Consider the following 19,387-nt stretch of genomic DNA (forward strand, 5'->3'; position numbering starts at 1 on the left):
TAAAAAAAAAAGTCATGCGTATATACAGTGTAAGAAATTAAGATGGAGGATTGAAAATATTTTTCTATGACTTTTTATATTCATTAAATCACATAAATGTACATTTTTTCATGTTGTCATTTTAGTACTAAAAATATTAGAAGGGCGCAGAGGGCTTTTGCAAAGACAGTGTTTGCAAAAGATCAAACACCAACTCTACCCTTTTTTTCTTTTTTGCTTACTAGTTGTAATAACTGGAAATTTGATTATCTTTCAGTGCAGCTTCTTTATATTTATCTCCAATATTAGATAATTAGGCATTCAGTGATTATGCAGGAAAAAGCTTTCTGCATATATCTTTGTGGTTAAGCAGTTCAGAGAAGGCAACATTAATCTGTTGAGCTGATCGCGGCTCTTAAGGTTTTCTTTGTGTTCTTTGTACAGATATATTTTCTGTTTGTTTGAACAGCACTTGGACTAGGATTGACCTTGCTTGCCAACATTTAGGCTGTCAGTAGCCTATTTTACATAAGGAGTCAACTGTAGGTTGAAGTCCTGATGCAGCTGAGTCAGATTTGACTTCTGTCTCAAGTCCTAAGTATATCCCTTTTGAACTGGCTCTCATCTTCCCCATCTGCAATATGAACAAGTTGATTTAATAAGTTGCCAAATGATGTCATAATCTCTCCAGCTTGTGAAAGTAAACTAATTTCAAATGAAATAACTCACTGTCTGTTAAAAGTAAAACCAAGCCAGATTACTGCCTTTTCTTCAGGCTCTTTTTTCTCCATACAAAATTAAATAATTGTAATGGGGGAAATGTTTTTCTTTTCTCCCTTCATTATAGTTTGCATTAAGATTGTTTTTATTGTCTTTCCAACACCCCTCACTGTTAAAACTCAACTTTGATGTAGGTAAACATTCAAAAACAGCTGCAGGCAAAAACAATGAAGGTTCCAAAACAGTGATTCTCAACCTGTGGGTCCCCAGATGTTGTTGGACTACAACTCCCATCATCCCTGAGCTCTGGCCTTGCAAGCTAGGGGTGATGGGAGTTGTAGTTCAGCAACATCTGGGGATCCACAGGTTGAGAAAGGCTGTTCTAGAATGCTCTTAACGTCTTTCTGTCCTCAAGTAGTTACTGGAAGTATATTTTAATTTTGATACTGCTTTTTCATATGCGTAAGTTATACATGATGAAAGTTTACAGCTGAAAGACAAACTGCATCCTGAAGTGGGTCTCAAGTGCAATGCTGCTTCCTGCCTTCCCGTGGTTCCATGTCACAACTCATTGTTTGGCGTTAGTGGGAACAGTGGAGAACTTAATTCTTCAACTGTTTTGTCCAGCAGTGGACTCTTGATTCCCAGCAGCCCCAGTCACTATGAACAATGGTCAGGTATGATGGGTATTGCAAGCCATGAACAATGAGTGGACTACAAGTTACTCACCCCGATTTAGCAGCTTTCTGAAGCGCAAGGTTGCCACCAACTATTAGTAGCTTCAGTAGTTGCTACTGAAAATGGGTGGGTGAAAGGAGAAATTACTTTTCCCACTTAAGAATGACTAGCTTTCAGTTGTACCATGGAAGCCAAAAGCCTTGGCTCTCGAACAAATCGGCTCCCGAATGATCGGAACCCAGAAATGAGTGTTCCAGTTTTCGAACAATTTTTGGAAGCCAGACGTCCTGCAGCCAATCGGAAGCCATGCTTTGGTTTTCGGGTGGTTCCAGGAGTTGAACGGACTCCCAGAACGCATTCTGTTTGAAAACCAAACCACTGCATTTCCTTTTGTAAAATGGAATGTAGGGGTCTGTTTACAAGGTTCAAGTTTTACTATAAATATGATCACCCTGCCTCAATTATTTTCTTCTGACTTTTCTATTAAGTACCAATAAGTATCTGCTTCTGACCTTCCTCAAAAGAAGGAATACTGTATATCAAAACATTTTACCGCAATAGGAGGAAGTACTGACATTCATTGCTAAGCTTCAAATCCACCCTTCTCTTGGAACGGAATACATCCCTAGAGAGAGGGGGTGTTATGCAAAAACAAAAAAATAGTATTACAGCTGCTCATAACAACTCTCGAGATAGCTAAAATACTTGCAGAGTCATTTGCTTGTCTTTCAACATGTATGGAAAATTAGGGCATGGTCTACCTTAAGCATGAATATCAATTAAAATAAATCTTAACAGTTCATTTATCAAACATCTATGGTAAAGAATGGACAATTGCTCCCAAACTTCAGTATAGGAGGCCGTGGATGATAAGTGTAACATTTGTTGAGGCCAAAAGAAGCCCTCCACTCCACTTTGGTTCCAAGAATCTCATAAGGTCTTTTTCTCAGAGAGTGGCAGGCCCCAGTACAGAGTTCTGTTGGGTTGAAACATCTACTGAACTTTCCTGAGGACACGGCAGTTGCTGTGCCTTCCACATTTTGACTGATAAGCAGGCTCCTGAACTGAATGTGACCTCCATATAACTGATCTGAGTTTCCATCTGGAACATTTAATTAAATAAGCTGTTGAACCTAATGGGTGCTTCAACCGCATTTATCACTGCAACCTTATTCCAGCTTTATTTTTGCAGCCTTCTCGAACAAGAAAACAGTTGAGCACTCTGGCTTGGAAGCAGTGTATGGGCAATATTCCCAGAAAGAAGAAATCTGGGCTGATGGAATCCTTTTTATTTGCAGGATGAGAGTGTTATACACAGACAACGCCCAGGACAGGAAAAATTGTGAACTACCATAGAGAAACAATGAAGCAAATAATAATAATAATAATAATAATAATAATAATAATAATAATTCTGGTTTGATATATCAGTTCCTTAAAAGAAGTAGGAAACAGTTCAAACCTCAGAGAGCTTATAGCAATAGCAGTAAATACTAAGAGCTGCATTCTAAAGGCAAGTCTAATTACTTTCTGCCAGGAAGATGGAATTCAGTTGCAGGCTGTCACAGAGGAAGCGAAACAGAAGATGAGAGCTGAACGCCTTTACTAACGTGAACTTTACAAATAACTGTAGAGTATTCGTTTTTCAGCTGCCGGCTGGCTTCAAACTGTTTAGAAGTTTGTACAATTAAGTAGCATATAAATGTCACTAAATAAAATAAATAGATCACATTTCTGGTGGCGTAAGCTTTTGAGAGGCTTTTGTTTTTAATTGGAACTTTGGCATTGTATCCAGCAAAGAATTTTAGATTTAGATTTAGATTTAGATAAATTTATTGTCATTGTCCGTATATACACAGTATACACAACAACGAAAATCAAACAACCCCCCAAAGACCGGGTTCACATACACATTTACACGTATCTCCAACACTCTCATCCTATTCATAATCTATAAAACATAACATAATCCAGAATATAACATAACCTATTTAAAGGCATAACATAACCTAAAACCTATCTCATTCCTTCCTACTCCCTGCTTGCTATTTCTTGCAACTGGCCCTGAGATCATTATTTAGTGCAATCAGAGCTCTTGGATAGAAACTATTCAGAAGGCGTGTGGTTCGTGTTTTCATTGTCCTATATCTTCTGCCCGAAGGCAACAGTTCAAAGAAGTTGTGAGCAGGATGGGTGGGATCTCTCAGGATATTGTGTGACTTCTTCAAAGTGCGAGACGTGAAGATCTCATCCAGGGTTGGTAGTTGGAGCCCAATAACATTCTGGGCAATTTTAATTATTCTCTGTAAAGCTTTTTTATCCGTTTCGGAGCTGCTCCCATACCACGATAATACACTATAGGTTAAGACACTCTCGATGGTACTGTGATAATAGGACAGAAGTAGGTGCTGAGATAGATTCAGTCCCCTGAGCATTCTCAGGAAATACAACCTCCCCTGCACCTTCCTCACAACCATATTAATATTTGCAGTCCATGAGAGGTCCTCAGAGATATAAATGCCCAGGTATTTAAAACTACCAACCCTCTCCCGATGTTTTTACAAAACATCGGGAGAGTCTTTAGACCAGAGCTTGCCAACATGTCACTGGCCATGGGATCCATGCCCCTCGCTCCTTTTCCCACTGAATTTGGGCCTGAAATACTCATTTTACTGTTGCCAACAGCAGAGGGGTGGGTGGGTGGGTGTGGTGCCCACGACAATTGCAAATCATAGAATCAAACGTGCTCATGAGCCCGAAAAGGCTGGCTACCATTGCTTTAAACTTAGGGCAAATTCTTTAGCCTCAGGCAAAAGTGTGAAATGGAACCACCCTCTCTGCCTATAAATGTCCTGCAAAAAATCTTAACATATGGAGTCACTGAAATTAGGAGGCCAACTGGCACTTGGATTTTTACCTGGAGCAGTAAATGATTGAATAAGTGTCTCTAAGTAGGCACAGGACCTTGCTTTTTGACCCATTCCTGAATCAGCTGATGGGCTATGGCTTGCTTAGGTGGCACCCAAAATGAGAGGTTGTCATCCTTGTCTTTGGAAGGTTTTGGGTTCCGCCCAAGAGCCTTCACCACTTCCCCATGGCTGAACCACTCAGCAGCTTCTAGCTCCTGTCTGTTGATACTAATCTGCAAATGAAAAGTTTTAAAAATAAAAACAGCGTCATAATGAGAGCTTAGAGTAGTGTTGTAGTTAATAGACAGGATGCCTCAAGTACCAGTCTTGCCCCTGTCACACAATCACCTCGTGGCTAGACAATGGACTCCTGCCTCTCCCCCCAATCAATGTGAAGTTAATAACAATAACCTATCTTAACAGCAACTCCTGCAGCCTGGCTGGTGCCAAACATATTTCTCTGCTTTCCTTTGGACCACATCAGCAAGACTGGGGTGGGGGGTGGGGGCTTGTCATATGAGAAGCCCAGGACCTCAGAGAGGTCACTTCAGTGCTGCTAACACAGCAAGTTGATCTCACCCCCAGAGGCACACTCCATTGTCTCTCGAGCCAAACAGATGCCAACAACGACAAATATGCGTGTGTGTGTTTGTGTGTTTACACACATATCTATTAGAGTCAACTATTTACGACAGTGAAATAACTTCTGCTTGCCAGGCTGCTTGGATAGACAAGCAGGGCTGGGAATACAAATGCACCTTCATGCTCTCCAGAACTGTTTTCGGTAGTCAAAACCACAGAAGAACCAAGACGGCGAAGAATTTTACGTCACTGATCATATATACATTTAGATAAGCCAAATCAATAAAGTTTGGTTCGGTAACCTTGGGTCCCCAGATGTTGTTGGACTACAACTCCCATAATCTCCAGCCAGTTTAGCCACTGGTCAGCGGTGATAGGAATTGTAGTCCAACAAGGTAAGTGGATCAAATGAAAGATTCCACCACCACCTCCTTACCTTGCTCCGTTGCGGGTTCACCAGGGCATGGCAGCCAATCATTAGCGTGCTGCTTGGGAATGGCCAATGCTGAGATGCAGAATAGCTCATAGACTCCACCTCTAACCCCACCTCTTCAGCCACTTCTCGACGGAGTGTCTCTTCCAGAGTTTCACCTTGGGAGTAGAAAGAGTCTCTAAGGGCTGCATCATATCCTGAGAGAATGCTTACAAGTTTTCTTTTGAGAAGGCATGAGGATCTACCTCACGATAAGCATTTCTTGTTTATGCTTAATGGATTTCCAGCCCACCTTTTAGGTTAAATGCCCTATTTTAACACAGTTGAAGCAGGGTTGGTCAAGCATAGTCAGTCAACCAACTTTTTTTTATCATGAAGGCTTGATGCTGGTGGTGTCTGAAGAGGTGGCTTGCTACCTGGTGGTAGAACTGCCTTTGAAAAACCAGCATTTAATAGTTGCTTACTGTTACGTTTTCTTCTTAAATGAAATGCAGACTCGTCCCTGTTGAGTTAGGATAAAAACCAATGACAAGAACTGTTCCGTGAATTGTTCACATCTTTGAAAAGCCTACCTAACATTGTTAAGTCATAATAATTTATTGCAAGTCTTTAAAAAGTTAATTCACTATTTCACAATAGCAGTTAACTTACTTGTTTTTGACAAATAAACACAATGATTAAACTTGGTGATAATAAAGATAAATTAAAAAATGCTTGATGGGACAGCTGACCAATTTATTTATTTTTTACTGGTCAAGTGCCCAAGTAAGTTGGAAGAGATGAGACTTGATCTTAACTATGCATTCTGACAAGTGGAGAATTTACTTGGCTAGTGGATTGCTGGAGAGCCACTGTAAAAAGTGACTCTGGTGTTTTGGATCAAGGGAACCAACAGAACAGGGGACTGACTACCAATGGAGATACACATGTTTCCTTTACAGGCTAGTTTCCCTCAGTACTTTAACAGAGCTCCTTTCTTCAGCTAATCTTTATCACCACCCTCACTAACTGCTAAATGCTAAACACGGGAATCTAAAACAGCAGAATATGGCTTCCTTCTCATATCTACTTGCACCTTTTTCAGACTTCAGCTTCAGCAGGAAAAATGCAAGAGTAATGAAGTTCCTTCCAGAAATCCATTTTGCCTTTATGGTATTAATCCACTTTTACCTTTGAGCTGCAGCTCTTACAGTACTGTGCTATTTGGACCAATGGTGTGACACAGTACAAGACAGCTGTTATCATGAGTCCTAAAGCAGGACTCAGTCCAAACACCAAGTTAGGCCAAGAAAGGAACCCAATTTGGCCTGCAAAGCTGTTTTCCCCACACCAAGGCTATGTACCCCACACCTGACATCATACGTGACATTAACTGAGGGGCAGGTAGAGACACGGTTGGATTGCCTATGCAACCAAGTTTTTCATAGGGAACTCAATCACATAACCACTCCCTGAAGAAAGCAGGCTTTAAATCACTGCCCATCCAGCACTGATGCTGAAAATATAATTGCAAAAAGCTTAACACAAGTGTTTCTCAATCTAAGTCCATCAAGGTACTTCAAGAGCTGACTCAATTATTGTTAGTTTCAGAGTAAGTGCAATATAGCCATTAATTGTTGCTTCCCCAGGTTCGTAAGTTACGTGCCAAACAATGAGCAAATTCTTGTTAGGTTCCCCACAACTCATCACATATCATCTCTAGTGAGCAAGTTTTCTACCACATGCTCTGAGGCAGCAGTCCTCTAATTAGAATACTGTGCATGCAAACTTAACAGTCTGGTGTCACATGTTTCCTTACCTATATCACAGAAGCCAGACAGAGCACTGTACATCCCTTTAGGAAACGATGCTTGCCGTACGAGAAGGCATCGACTCCCATCAGACACCAAAGTAATAACGACTGGAGACATCTTTTTATGTTTAAAAAAAAGCCAAAAAGGACAAGAAATTGAGAGAGGGATCAGACCTGCTAATTCCAATATGGAGTACAAACTGCAACCACAGGAGTGGGATGTGTGAAAAATGCAAGCGATCATCACAAAGGCCCCCACACTTACACTTTCCTGGCTGTTATGGGCAGACCCTGGAGCAAAACAATTGGCAGTTCAGAACACAGGATCCTGCTGCGGACTTTGGCACCATCCCGACTATCAGGGTCCACCTTAGTGCTCTTGCGGAAACAAGAGATGTGGAATGCATCTCTGTCTCTTTAAAACTTTTTCAAATAGTAGCTATGCAGGTGGGGTGGGGGGCTGGGTGTGTTTGAAGATGCTAGGATTGGGATCCAATCCATGGTACTGGGGAATTCTGAAGGAGGGGGCCTTGATGGTTCCCCTGTTACACAATGCTTCCCTAGAGAAGCTTGTCTGACACCTTCACTAACATATTTCAGGCACCAGGCAAAGACTTCTCTGTTCCCTCAGGCCTTTGAACACCATCTTAATCCTTTAAAAATATTGAGAGTGACATTTTTATGGCTTTTATGATGGTCAGAAGGTGCTTTGTCCTTTTAGATTATTTTAGTTGTTTGTGATCAACTTTCTCCGTACAATTTTGGCTTCCATATTATTTGACAACAAACAACAACAACAATGCATACTATGATTACAATTAATTGCTTATTTTGTTTTTGTTTTAATCACGGTAAATGGTTCAATTGTACATCGCCCAGAGAGCCCAGGTAACTGGGTGTCCAGTGAATATAATAAATTTCTGCTCCTCTCTTGGCAACCTTTCAAGGACCATGTGCCACCGGTGAGGGGAACCAAAAGTAGGTGGAGCACTGGATGCAAATTTTACCTTTGTACAGTTGGCTAGTTTCTAGATACACCCACACACCCTTCTCTGTCCCCCATCCAGACAAGCAAGATGCATGATCAGAGTTCAAAGACACATGCCAGCTGGACAAAAATATTTGAGGTTGCCCACCTGTGGGTAATAGATTATTTCACTGCTCTGACAAACCCGTTTGCTTCCAGCCAAGTTCTTCACGGTGAGCTGTCCTGTTTTCCCACAATACTGGTTGTTATCATGCCAACGAAGGAGAGCCTGAGCCTATAAACATCAATCAGGTTATGAAGAACGCTGAGAGGATACAAACTGCAACCCATTTGTTAACCGCCCCCCCCATCAATACTTGGTTTACAAAATAAGAACAAATTGCTCCAGGAAATGCATATTTTCTTTCCATATGGCACAGGTGTGAGGAATCTTTGGCCTGCCAGATGTTGCTGAACCACAACTTCCATCATCCCTAGACATTGGCCATCTTGGGGGGCTGAGGGAAGTTGTAGTTCAAGAACATCTGAAGGTTCCCCACACATCCTCTAACAGTAGCACAACCTCTAACAGAAAAACCCTCAGGTCAAGTAGGCTAGGCAGAGGCTTGCCCAAGAATAACCACTGAGCTTCATGGATGAGAGACAGATCTGAGATTCCCACAACCAAACACAACACTCTAGACAATACACCATGCTAGCACTGTAACAAAAGGAGCCACCCACCATCTTCTTTGGCCTCCGTGTCCACTTGCTCTCAGGAGCAGGCTGCTCAAGTATTGCCGGGGGGGGGGTTATAAAATCAGAATAAATTACTCCCCAATGGATTGCTTTCCTTAATCACCACTGCAGCCCTTTGAGGGCTTTATTGTCTTCAAGAGCCCATTTTGATGCCCCTCAAGTAAGAGCATCACAGCTGTGGAGTGTATGCACATCTTTGGCCCTGGACAACCCAATTGCCAGCTCCAGTAAGAGTTGGTTCTCCCGCAGTGTGGTGAATAAACAACAGCTGACATTGCCGTGGGCTGGGCACACTTCAACCAAAAAGATAAAACCATTTCTTGAGGACTTTGATGTGGGAAAGTGAAATGTGGGAACCAGCCCCAAACTGCAATAAGTATAAGAAGCGGTCCAGTTTCACCCTCCCTCTTACATCAATGTGTTCTACATGGGAAGCTGCATCATAGTGAATCAGGTCCGTCTAGCTCAGTATCTTGTATACACTGACTGGCAGGAGGTCTCCAGAATTTCAGGTAGGGTTCTCTTCAGCCCTGCCTGGAGATGCCAGGAAGTACACCTAGGATTCTAAGCCAATGCTCAACCACCTAAGCAACCTTTTTCAGCCGTGGGCCGATCCACCGTCCCTCAGACCATGTGGTGGGCCAGACTATATTTTGAGAGTGGGGGAAGTGAACAAATTCCTATACCCCACAAATAACCCAGAGATGCATTTTAAATAAAACACATTCTACTCATGTAAAAACACGCTGATTCCTGGACCGTCCGCGCCTACAGGGTGCCTACCCCTGACCTAAGGGATTGTGTGGTGGAGTCTCTAGCAGCAAGTGGCAGCCTGTCTCACTATCACAGAGGGGCAAGGCATGACAGGCCCCAGGTTCTTTGGCTAAAAATATTCGGCCCACTCTGATCAGGGTCTCTGAATGTCATTGGGTCAGCTGGGCTGTCCTGATAGCAGGCAAACGGGCCTACGGTGATGGAAGGAGGGTTGGAGGAATGAGGCAGAGATGATAAGGCTGGAAGGATATTTGTGAGGAGAATAAAAAGTGGGAGAGAAAAATGAGTTCACAGGGCCAGAATCTGCAGAGGTAAGAAAATCTGGATTTTCAGCTTTCTAACAGTAATATAATACCCAACACAAGCAGTCTCTGTGTTTACACGTAAAATCCTACCGTGGAAATCAAACTGGCATCTTCTTCTTCTAACTGGAAGAAAGCTTTCCTCATTTCCCCAAATGATCCATTGAGTTCAGCTTCAAGGGCAGATCTTTCCAAGGATCCTGGAATTCAATAAATCTGTGGGAATTGGATATCTCAGTTACTACGCCTACCCCCACGTACCCCACGCCCTTTGATCTATATCAATAGCACATGATTATGGCACTGTAGCTGATGATAATAATAATAATAAATTTAGTATTTACACCCCGCCCATCTGGCTGGGTTTCCCCAGTCACTCTGGGCAGCTCCCAGATGAGACTGCTGCTGTCACACAGGCATCAACGTCATCTCAAAAGCAGTATATTCTTACAAAATGAAGACACATTAGGACAAATCGACTTCAGTGAAAAGCGGGTGTGAAAAATATAGGCCTGTATACAAGTTTGAAGGTGACACCATATTATTCAGGATGGTGAAAGGGCAACTTTTCTGCCAAGTGTTCCAGAAGGATGGCTCCAAATTGAGTGAGTGAATGGGCACCAAAATAAGAAATCAAATTCAATACAATTAAGCATAAAGGGATGCACATTGGGGCACATTATTGGGGGCTGAAGAACTGGCTATCTCCCACCTCGCGATTAGAGCTGGATATATATGTATTGTTATGGGTTGGGGAGGTCAGTCTGGATGATATCCTTGGATCCCTTCCAGGCCTGTGATCCTGTATCTGGTGAGGCTTAGAATCTAGTAGTAGAACAGGCTGCTGAACTTCTCAGACAAGTTTCCTTGCCTTCAGTGTTTCTCATACTTGGGTCACCAGCTGTTGCTGGACTACAACTCCCACCATCCCTAGCTAGAAGAACCAGTGATGAGGGATGATGGGAGTTGTGCTCTCATCAGCATCTCAACTAAGCAATGGCACTCTCCAAGAAGGGACGTGGATAGGTTTCCTTGCTCCCTGCACTTGGCTAGACGCCACCTCATCCTAGGTTAGAAGAACAATAGCCAGAGTTGTGTCTGGGAGTTTGCTGGCTGGTGCTGGAAGCTGGAAACCTAATCAAGAAGCAAGATCTGTTGGGTTGTTAATGCTGTGAGCCCCTCCATCCTATGTTCTTTCTGTGTGTGTAAACAAAGCCACTTATCCTAAAAATACCACAGTCGCCACTGAACTTCATTCCAAGGAAACTGAACCCTGGGTAAGTGCAGGAACCCCTGCAGTCTTTCGCTGCTTGGAGATTCGGGTTGCATGCAACAGTATACAAAAGGTCATTCTAACCTAGGTCCAAAGCAAAATACGGCCTGCACTCATTTGAACATCCAACCAGCATGGAATCCTCTATCTTTTCTTCGCTCTGTTTGAACTTCTCTAGAATCCTCTTAATTTCTGAAAACCAGACAAACAGAGGAAGAGGAAGCTTAGAAAGGCACATCAGCACAACATTGGTTAACATTTCTGTAATCTGGGACAGCTGTAGGGATGGGCGATGTCAGCTTTTCAACATTGCGATGTATCACCAGCCAAACATCGAGATATGACGATACATCGCTATGTTGAAATGGAGGAGATGGAACACACACACACACACACACACACACACACACACACCCCAAGCTAGGAGAGGGGAAAGACGAGCACCGTCTCCTTGCTTGCTAGCTTCCCCAGCACCACAAGTCCCTTCCTCTCAAGGCAGCCTATTCTCCAAGGAGCTGATTTGTCCTGTGGGCTCCAGTGCATTCCTGCCCAATCTGAAGTCTCCTTCACCACCCACCCGATTCTCCACACTCCTTCATCGCACGCCCAATCTCACAGCTCTTTCCTTCACTCACTCACACCCTGATTTCAAGCATCCTTCACCACATGCCTGATTCTCCCTGTGCCTTCCTTCTCTCACACACACCCTGATTTCAAGCATCCTTCATCACTGATGTATCAGTACATCGCCCAGGCCTAGACCGCTGTCCTAAAACAAAAGCCACAGGTATATTTTATAAATCTCTACCATAAAACCTGAAGTCGTTTTGAAATTTGTTTCACAGTTGAAAATTTCATAGGAACATAAGCACAGCCTTGCTAGATCAGGCCTGCGGCACCTCTAGTACAGAGGTTTTCAACCTTTTTGAGTCCATGGCTCCCTTGACCTACTACATTCTTTCTGCGGCACGCCTGTGGGGCTCGGAAACCCAGTTATGTCACCCCTTGCCATCATGCTTAAAAGTTTCATCAAGGAACGCCAGGAATTTAAGTTTTATTAGAGTGCTGATACCTTCCTGCTGAAAATTTCTAACCCCTGACTTCTCTCTCTCTCCCCCCTCCCATTTAAACTCAGCGATACAGAAGCCAACCGCAGGAGAAGGAAAACCCAACGACAGACAGAGACAACAAATTTTAGGTTTATCCCTGTCCTCTCTCATCCTTCTCACTGTTGAATTCTCCAAGGACAACACTGAGGCTGAGGTGGAAGGAAGCGGACAGGCAGTGCTTCCCGCTGGACTGCTTGTAAGTAATAAGGCTGGCAGGTGGGGGCTGGCTGGGGGCAGACTGAGGTTAGTGAGGCAATGCCTCCTTTGCCCTAACGGACCACCTTCCACTGCTTAATCTACTGTTCTCCCAGGTTCTTTGGGAGCAGGCACTAAAAGCATCTTTAACACCTTAACAGATAGGACATTTCTCGCGAAAAGGAAGGATTGTTGCAGAATAAACTTGTTACCTGCTGCATTTAGCTTTGGCGCCAGGAGCATGTTTCCTTTCTCTCGCAGTAAGGGAGAGTAGTTGTGAAACAGGAAGAAAGTTCCCAAGTTAGAGGCTTTCCTGCAAGCGTCATCATTGTCTTTTAGTTCGGACATATACCTGCAGGTGGGAAAGGATCAGAAAGTGCAGCACATGAAGACTAACTGTGCAAGCCTACGCATCTGTTCCTACGGTATTTTCTCCGGGCGAGTTTCCCACTGCAGCCCAACATGTAATTTCCTTACTTACTTCTACACAGAAGTAAGTCCATCTCAGATCAATGGGGGTTATTCCCAGTACAGTGGTACCTCGGGTTAAGTATTTAATTTGTTCTGGAGGTCTGTTCTTAACCTGAAACTGTTCTTAACCTGAAGCACCACTTTAGCTAATGGGGCCTCCTGCCGCCGCCGTGTCGCTGGAGCACGATTTCTGTTCTCATCCTGAAGCAAAGTTCTTAACCCAAGGTACTATTTCTGGGTTAGCGGAGTCTGTAACCTGAAGCGTATGTAACCCGAGGTACCACTGTACAGGGAATATGGGTACAGGGCTGTATCCAAAGTATTCTGTGGCAGAACCTGTTGTTGCATTCTCCATCTTTGTGCTCCAGATACTTGAAAAAATACTGATAATACAAGGTCTATTATTGACTGATTGATTGAATCTTACCTTTCCTCCCAAACAAGCCCATGCCAGCAAACGTATCCATAATTTAGTAACAACAGCAACAAAACCCAACATTCTAAAACCTTCTAAAAACAATTACAGTGAAAACGAAAAACAGTTACAATTAAAAACACGATTCTATCCAGAGATTGCTATGGACCTTAGTCTTCAGCCACCAAATGTCTGGGTAATTAAAACAGTAAGTCGTAAAAACATACTGGAGTAATTCTAGCTTTATCCCATTAACAACAAATTCTAGCATATTGGGCTCAAATTCCCCACAGGTTAAGCATTTACCTCATTTTCTTGACATAGGTTGAATGCAGCCTGGAATACTGAGAAGAAGCTCTTCTATATCCCACTCAATAGACCAAAGTGATTACCATCTTGTGTGCCATAGCTTAAAAACAAGAAAAATACCATACTATTATTAATAAGTCATACATATGCACACATATACATCTTCAAGGATATATATGCACACACACACACACACACACACACACACACACACGACTTATAATAACCCTGGTGGATCCTCATTTATGAATGAGGAAAATCAACACTGTGAACCCATATTGCATTTTTGGGAAAATCAAGTTCTTTCAATATTCAATAAAAATGAATAAAAACCCGATTTACCACAAGCATGCCTTACTGTCTTTTTTCTCTCTTGTTCTTGTAAAAACTGTAAGTTAAACCATTAATGCAAACACCCACATTTTCTGTCTGCTCACCTACAGAAGGTATCATTTACAGTCTCCATTTTTTTTGCCAGTAAAACTCTTGCTACTGTAACTATGCATGAAATGAATTTCTTATGTTCCACTTTAGCTGCACCATCCAAACAGAACAGGAAAAAACAAACAGGGTGTCATAGAATCCTGTAGTATCCTCAGATCTTTACTGTCTGACAACTCACATTTGAGAAGAAACTGTACTTTGCCCTAAAAGTCACAGACAGAAGAGAGTTCAGGAACAGCTGCAGAAGCCCCAGCTCTTCCTACTTACCAGAAAAAAGTCCTTATTTTCTGGTAGCTCTCCCTCCCCGTGGAATGTATTTTAAAAAGCACAAAGGTACATTAACTTTCCTTCCATTCTATCCGCCAATAATAGCTGCTGGCTGCATTACAGTTGCAGCTATTCTATCAAGCAGGAGACTAAAATGCAATCCTATGCATGTTTACTCAGTAGAAAGCCCTTGACTCCCACTAAATTTGATGGGATTTATTTATTATTTCTGTTTCTATACCATTTGCCATTCAAAATTGCAAAGCGGATCAGAGATAAAAGTATATAAAAATATTAAAAAGTATAAAATATGCAATAACAATGGAAATACTGTAACTTCAGTTGCAAGATGATTTACTGACATGGTGCAGAGTTAAGAGTATCTGATTTGGGAGAAACCCAGGATGAAATCTCTACTCAGTCATGTGACTCACTGGATCAGTCACAGCCTCTGAGCTTACTCAGTACTTCTACAGTAGTACTACAGTAGGCGAACAAAAGTCTTCAGGCATATGCAAAAGTGGAAAGAGAGAAGCACTCAGAAATTAATTTTTAGTTTTGAAAACAAGATCTGTTCCTTATTACAAATGTCCTATTTCTATCTGTGCAATGTCAAAGAGCAAGAAAGAGTTATATGTAAGCGGGATTTCTGTCATCAGTGAAGGAATTCAAAGTCCCAGGAAGGCTCTGTGGCGGGTTCTTCCATACCGTAAATGTTAAATCAGTCACAGAGAAGTTGAACTTCAGATCTCAAAAGTGCAGATTTGCTTTTTCCTCCAAGCTGCTTCTCAGTCTTAAATCCCTGCAGGGTCAGACAGTAGTCAAGAATGACAAATGAAAGCTTTTCACTTACTGTTATATAAAAGCACACGGCAGTTTCCGTCAGCAGGAAACATTTAGCAAACACTCCACACTGATTGGCGCTCGGTTCAGCTTGTCTCTTAATCCGAACTACACTACCCATAATCCTTTGGCTCAAAATGGGCCTCTGGGAAGTGTAGTTCAGCAGGTACAATTCCATTAACAACATAACCAAGAGTGGAGGTACCTATGCTGAAAGTGCTCTAAAGTGCTTACCAATGTTAGTAGGATTTGGATAGCCCCTTCCTCATTTTCCTCCAACGTTGGTTTAAATCAGGGGTCAGCAAACTTTTTCAGCAGGGGGCCGGTCCACTGTCCCTCAGACCTTGTGGGGGGGCCAGACTATATGTTGCCATGATTATGACCCACATTTTTTGCAAAAACCCTTATTGGGACCAACCCCAATGTTGCACAAATGTGATTTGGGGGGGTGTTTCCTCATACACACACGCTGCTTCCTTTGCGTTTTACGCGTTGACAGTTATTATTTCTCTCGTAAGGCGGGGTGGGGGGCTGAGGTAAGTGCACCATTCCTGTCAGCCTTGGAGAGCGTGTGCACATGCGTGGGTGAAAGGAAAAGCCGTTGGCCACGCTAAGTCAGGCTGGCGCCACTCAAGCAAAAATATTCTTTTCCCCGCATGAGGGAAGACTAAAGGACCCCTGACCATTAGGTCCAGTCATGACCGACTCTGGGGTTGCGGCGCTCATCTCGCTTTATTGGCCGAGGGAGTCGGTGTACAGCTTCCAGGTCATGTGGCCAGCATGACTAAGCCGCTTCTGGCGAACCAGAGCAGTGCACGGAAACGCCGTTTACCTTGCCGCCAGAGCAGTACCTATTTATCTACTTGCACTTTGACGTGCTTTCGAACTGCTAGGTTGGCAGGAGCAGGGACCAAGCAACGGGAGCTCACCCCGTTGTGGGGATTCGAACCACCAACCTTCTGATCGGCAAGTCCTAGGCTCTGTGGTTTAAACCACAGCACCACCCGCGTCCAAGGGAAGACTAGGCGGCTGCTATTTACCTTTCCATGGCTTGCACCATGTAGCTAACAAGCAGCCTCCCCAGTAGAGCACTGAAATGCTTTGGAGTGTAGCCGCCCAGGCGCTCCCCGCTTCCTGTAGCAGGGAGAACCGCCGTCACAGACACCGGCGGGCGTCGGTCCCAAGACACCTCCGAGCCCCTGCCGCCGCAACTGCCCTTCCTGAGGTCAGTCGCCAGCAGCTCCATGGTGGAAATCCGAACTGTGGCTCCTTTTCACTCTTCCCCACCCCGGAAGAAAATATTGCTGCATGCACGCGACGGACGGAGAAGGGGCTTGTCTCAAGCAGCCACCCGTCTCACTTTTGACCCCCAAGCCTGGCTGAGTCGCAAAAACCATCACACACACACGCACTATGCTGGCTGCCTGGATTCCTGGACCGTCTGCAGGCCGGATCTAGAAGGCAATTGGGCCTGATTCAACCCGCGGACCTTAGTTTGCCACCCCATGGTTTAAATTTATGCAATGCTTCACACAGCCAAAAGGAGTCCTGAAAGGCACCAGTACACAAAAAATAAAGCTAACAATAGAAAATGTGTTAAAGCAATGCAAATGTACTAAAAGTGTTTCTCCCAAAAAATTATCTACCATATAAAAAAACACCTTCATCAAACACAATAATGAACACCAAAAATTATTATAGCAGGAAATTATTGTTAGTAATTACAACACAAAAATTAATGAGCAAGCCGCTTTTTAAAAGCAGCAACAACAAAATATTTGTCAACCTGTGGCTTTCCCGGAGGCATCTAGTTGGGGAAAAGGATGCTGAACTAGATCTTATCTTCCTCTGCCCTTACGTTAGTAGTGTTTACGCAGAATTGCTATACTATTGTTTTCTATTTTCCCAATAAGACTGCCAACTCAAATTTCTGGTTTCTGTATTGAGACTGCAGGTGACCTTTCTAGTTGTGATAGTGGAACTCAGAGCCAGGCCCTGGGCAGAACCAGCTATGTATTTATGAATCCAGATTTTGGTGCGGTTTGGAGCAGAACCCAGAATAAATGCGTAAGATGCCACACAAATCTTGTTGTATTCATCTGATGTGAACCATTAAGGCGGGGGCGGGGGGGGAACCAGCCTTAACTGCCTCTTGCTTCTCTGGCAACTGGCCCAGCAGCAAAATCACATTCACAGGAACAAATGTACCTGCTTTGTACCAAGCCAGGTAATTGGTCTTTCTACCTCAATGTTGGAGAGCTGCTACAGCCGGCAGCAGCTCTCCAGAATTTCAGTCACAGAATTTCCTCAGTTCTACCCAGGGCTTTTTTTCAGCCAGAACTCCTCAGAGCCTGGAGCTGTTTGAGTACTGCAGCCAACACTGATCTTACTGAATGAGGAGTCAGTAACAATATTCAGTCTACAGTGGTACCTCGGGTTACATACGCTTCAGGTTACATACGCTTCAGGTTACAGACTCCGCTAACCCAGAAATAGTACCTCGGGTTAAGAACTTTGCTTCAGGATGAGAACAGAAATTGCGTGATGGCAGCAGGAAGCCCCATTAGCTAAAGTGGTACTTCAGGTTAAGAACGAACCTTCAGAACAAATTAAGTTCTTAACCCGAGGCACCACTGTATGGGGGGGGGAGTTAAATGAAGTCTCTGAAGTTGTGTAGATTAAACAACCACTTTGAGGATGCCATTTGTATGCTTAAGGCACTCTGGCTGATGAATTCTTAAACTAAACGATAAATAAATAAATAAATAAATAAATAAATAAATAAATAAATGGGAGTATTTACAAAGTATATTGATAGTGCCATCCTTTTTGTTTTGTTCTCAAAGACAGTAATAAAGGTTGCCAGGCATTTAACTGGAAGATATATATCCATACACAATTTTAAAAACGAGCCATTACGGGGATACGGCACACTTGTTCTTCGAATGATATACAGCACTGCCGAGTTATGCTTGAGTGTTTCTCACGAGCTTCTTGAATATAGCAAACACTATCCAGTTAATCCACAAGGCTAATAGGATTAACTGAGAAAACAGCTCACATAAATCTCTTTATAACAAGCAAGACTAGAGTAGTGTCTATGATAAAGGAAATGTCTGGCTTGCTTGGCAGAAAGATAGATGGAGCTTTCGTCTATTAACATATAATGCTTCTAACACAGTTTACTCGAAAAATTACTTACTGTACTATGCTGTGGGTAAGGAGACTGGTTTTATAAGCCATTATGGTCACATTGGCACTATGCATTTAACTCAGTATGATGCCCCATTAACAGTTATGGCTTTCACCAAAGAATTCTGGAACTATAATTTTTAAGGGTGGTGGGAGTTGTTGGTGTTAGTCTGGTAAAAGGAAAAAATAAAATATATTAAAATAAAAAGGAGAATTCCCTGGCTGCCTAAGATACAGTTTTTGGGGTGAGTACTCTTTGGTGAGGAAGCCCCAGCAGAGATTTAAAATCACAAAAATGCACCAAAGTAAAGTGTGGAAATATAGGTTGTTAGACCTTTAACCCTTACAAGTTGCTTCCAGAGTTCCCCACTTCCCTTAGCATAGAAAGAGACTACACATTTGGGAAGTTAAAAAATGCTTTACTTACAAACTCTCCAAAGGTCATATTCATGTGCTTTCCCACACAGCACTACAAAACACAGGCAGTTTAACTGAGGTTTAACTGAGGTTTCAAAAAGAGGTAAATTATTTGTATATTTGTATAAGATGGTGTGCTTAAACCAAGTGGTCTAAGCCTGGAGCATCCAGCTTTGACCTCGTCACTTGGTGCAAGTGGGAGAACAAAGGACAGGCTACTCTATGACTTTAACCCCTTCGTGCATTAATTAGAGTTAAGCATACTGGTTATATGAGGCTGATTTATCAGTTACATGACCTCTATTCCCTTCAGACCATTGTAGCTCTGTGAGGAGAACAGCAGTCTCCTAGCACTGCTTATAAACCTTAAACCACAGTTCTTATGATTCTTTGGGGGAAACCAAGTAGTATCATAGTGCCTTAAAATATAGTGCAGATGTGGACTATATGTGTGAAGTTCTTCCATAAGCTGGGCCCTGCAAATGGCCCTGACCCCAACAACATGTGATTTCCCTACTACCGCACCACACCATAACATCCACCTGTTGAGTGTGGCT

The 19,387-nt window shown here is 43.0% G+C and overlaps 1 protein-coding gene across 4 annotated transcripts; it reads right to left on the reverse strand.

The window, feature by feature from the left end:
- Positions 1-9: 9 nt before the first annotated feature.
- Positions 10-18,544, reverse strand: NUDT13 (nudix hydrolase 13). Of its 4 annotated transcripts, none has more exons than XR_014548149.1 (10): positions 15,087-15,224; positions 13,665-13,767; positions 12,685-12,824; positions 11,253-11,360; positions 9,989-10,095; positions 8,230-8,355; positions 7,100-7,211; positions 5,294-5,459; positions 4,295-4,505; positions 10-2,002 (listed from the first exon to the last, which is right to left on the reverse strand). XR_014548149.1 is itself a non-coding variant. In XM_083614241.1 (10 exons), exons 3-10 carry the CDS (start codon positions 13,667-13,669, stop codon positions 4,325-4,327), a joined length of 948 nt encoding a protein of 315 aa, XP_083470367.1. In that variant the 5' UTR covers positions 13,670-13,767; positions 15,087-15,180; positions 18,424-18,544; the 3' UTR covers positions 4,172-4,324. The 4 variants fall into 4 exon arrangements, 3 of the variants coding, with proteins under 3 accessions (XP_083470367.1, XP_083470368.1, XP_083470366.1); XM_083614241.1 differs by lacking the exon at positions 10-2,002 and adding an exon at positions 18,424-18,544 and having other exon boundaries at positions 4,172-4,519; positions 5,305-5,459; positions 15,087-15,180; XM_083614242.1 differs by lacking the exons at positions 10-2,002; positions 15,087-15,224 and adding an exon at positions 15,232-15,302 and having other exon boundaries at positions 4,172-4,519; positions 5,305-5,459.
- Positions 18,545-19,387: the final 843 nt, after the last annotated feature.

Source organism: Podarcis filfolensis (genome assembly GCF_964270895.1).
Source record: "Podarcis filfolensis genome assembly, chromosome: 5".
NCBI classification, from domain to species: Eukaryota; Metazoa; Chordata; class Lepidosauria; order Squamata; family Lacertidae; genus Podarcis; species Podarcis filfolensis.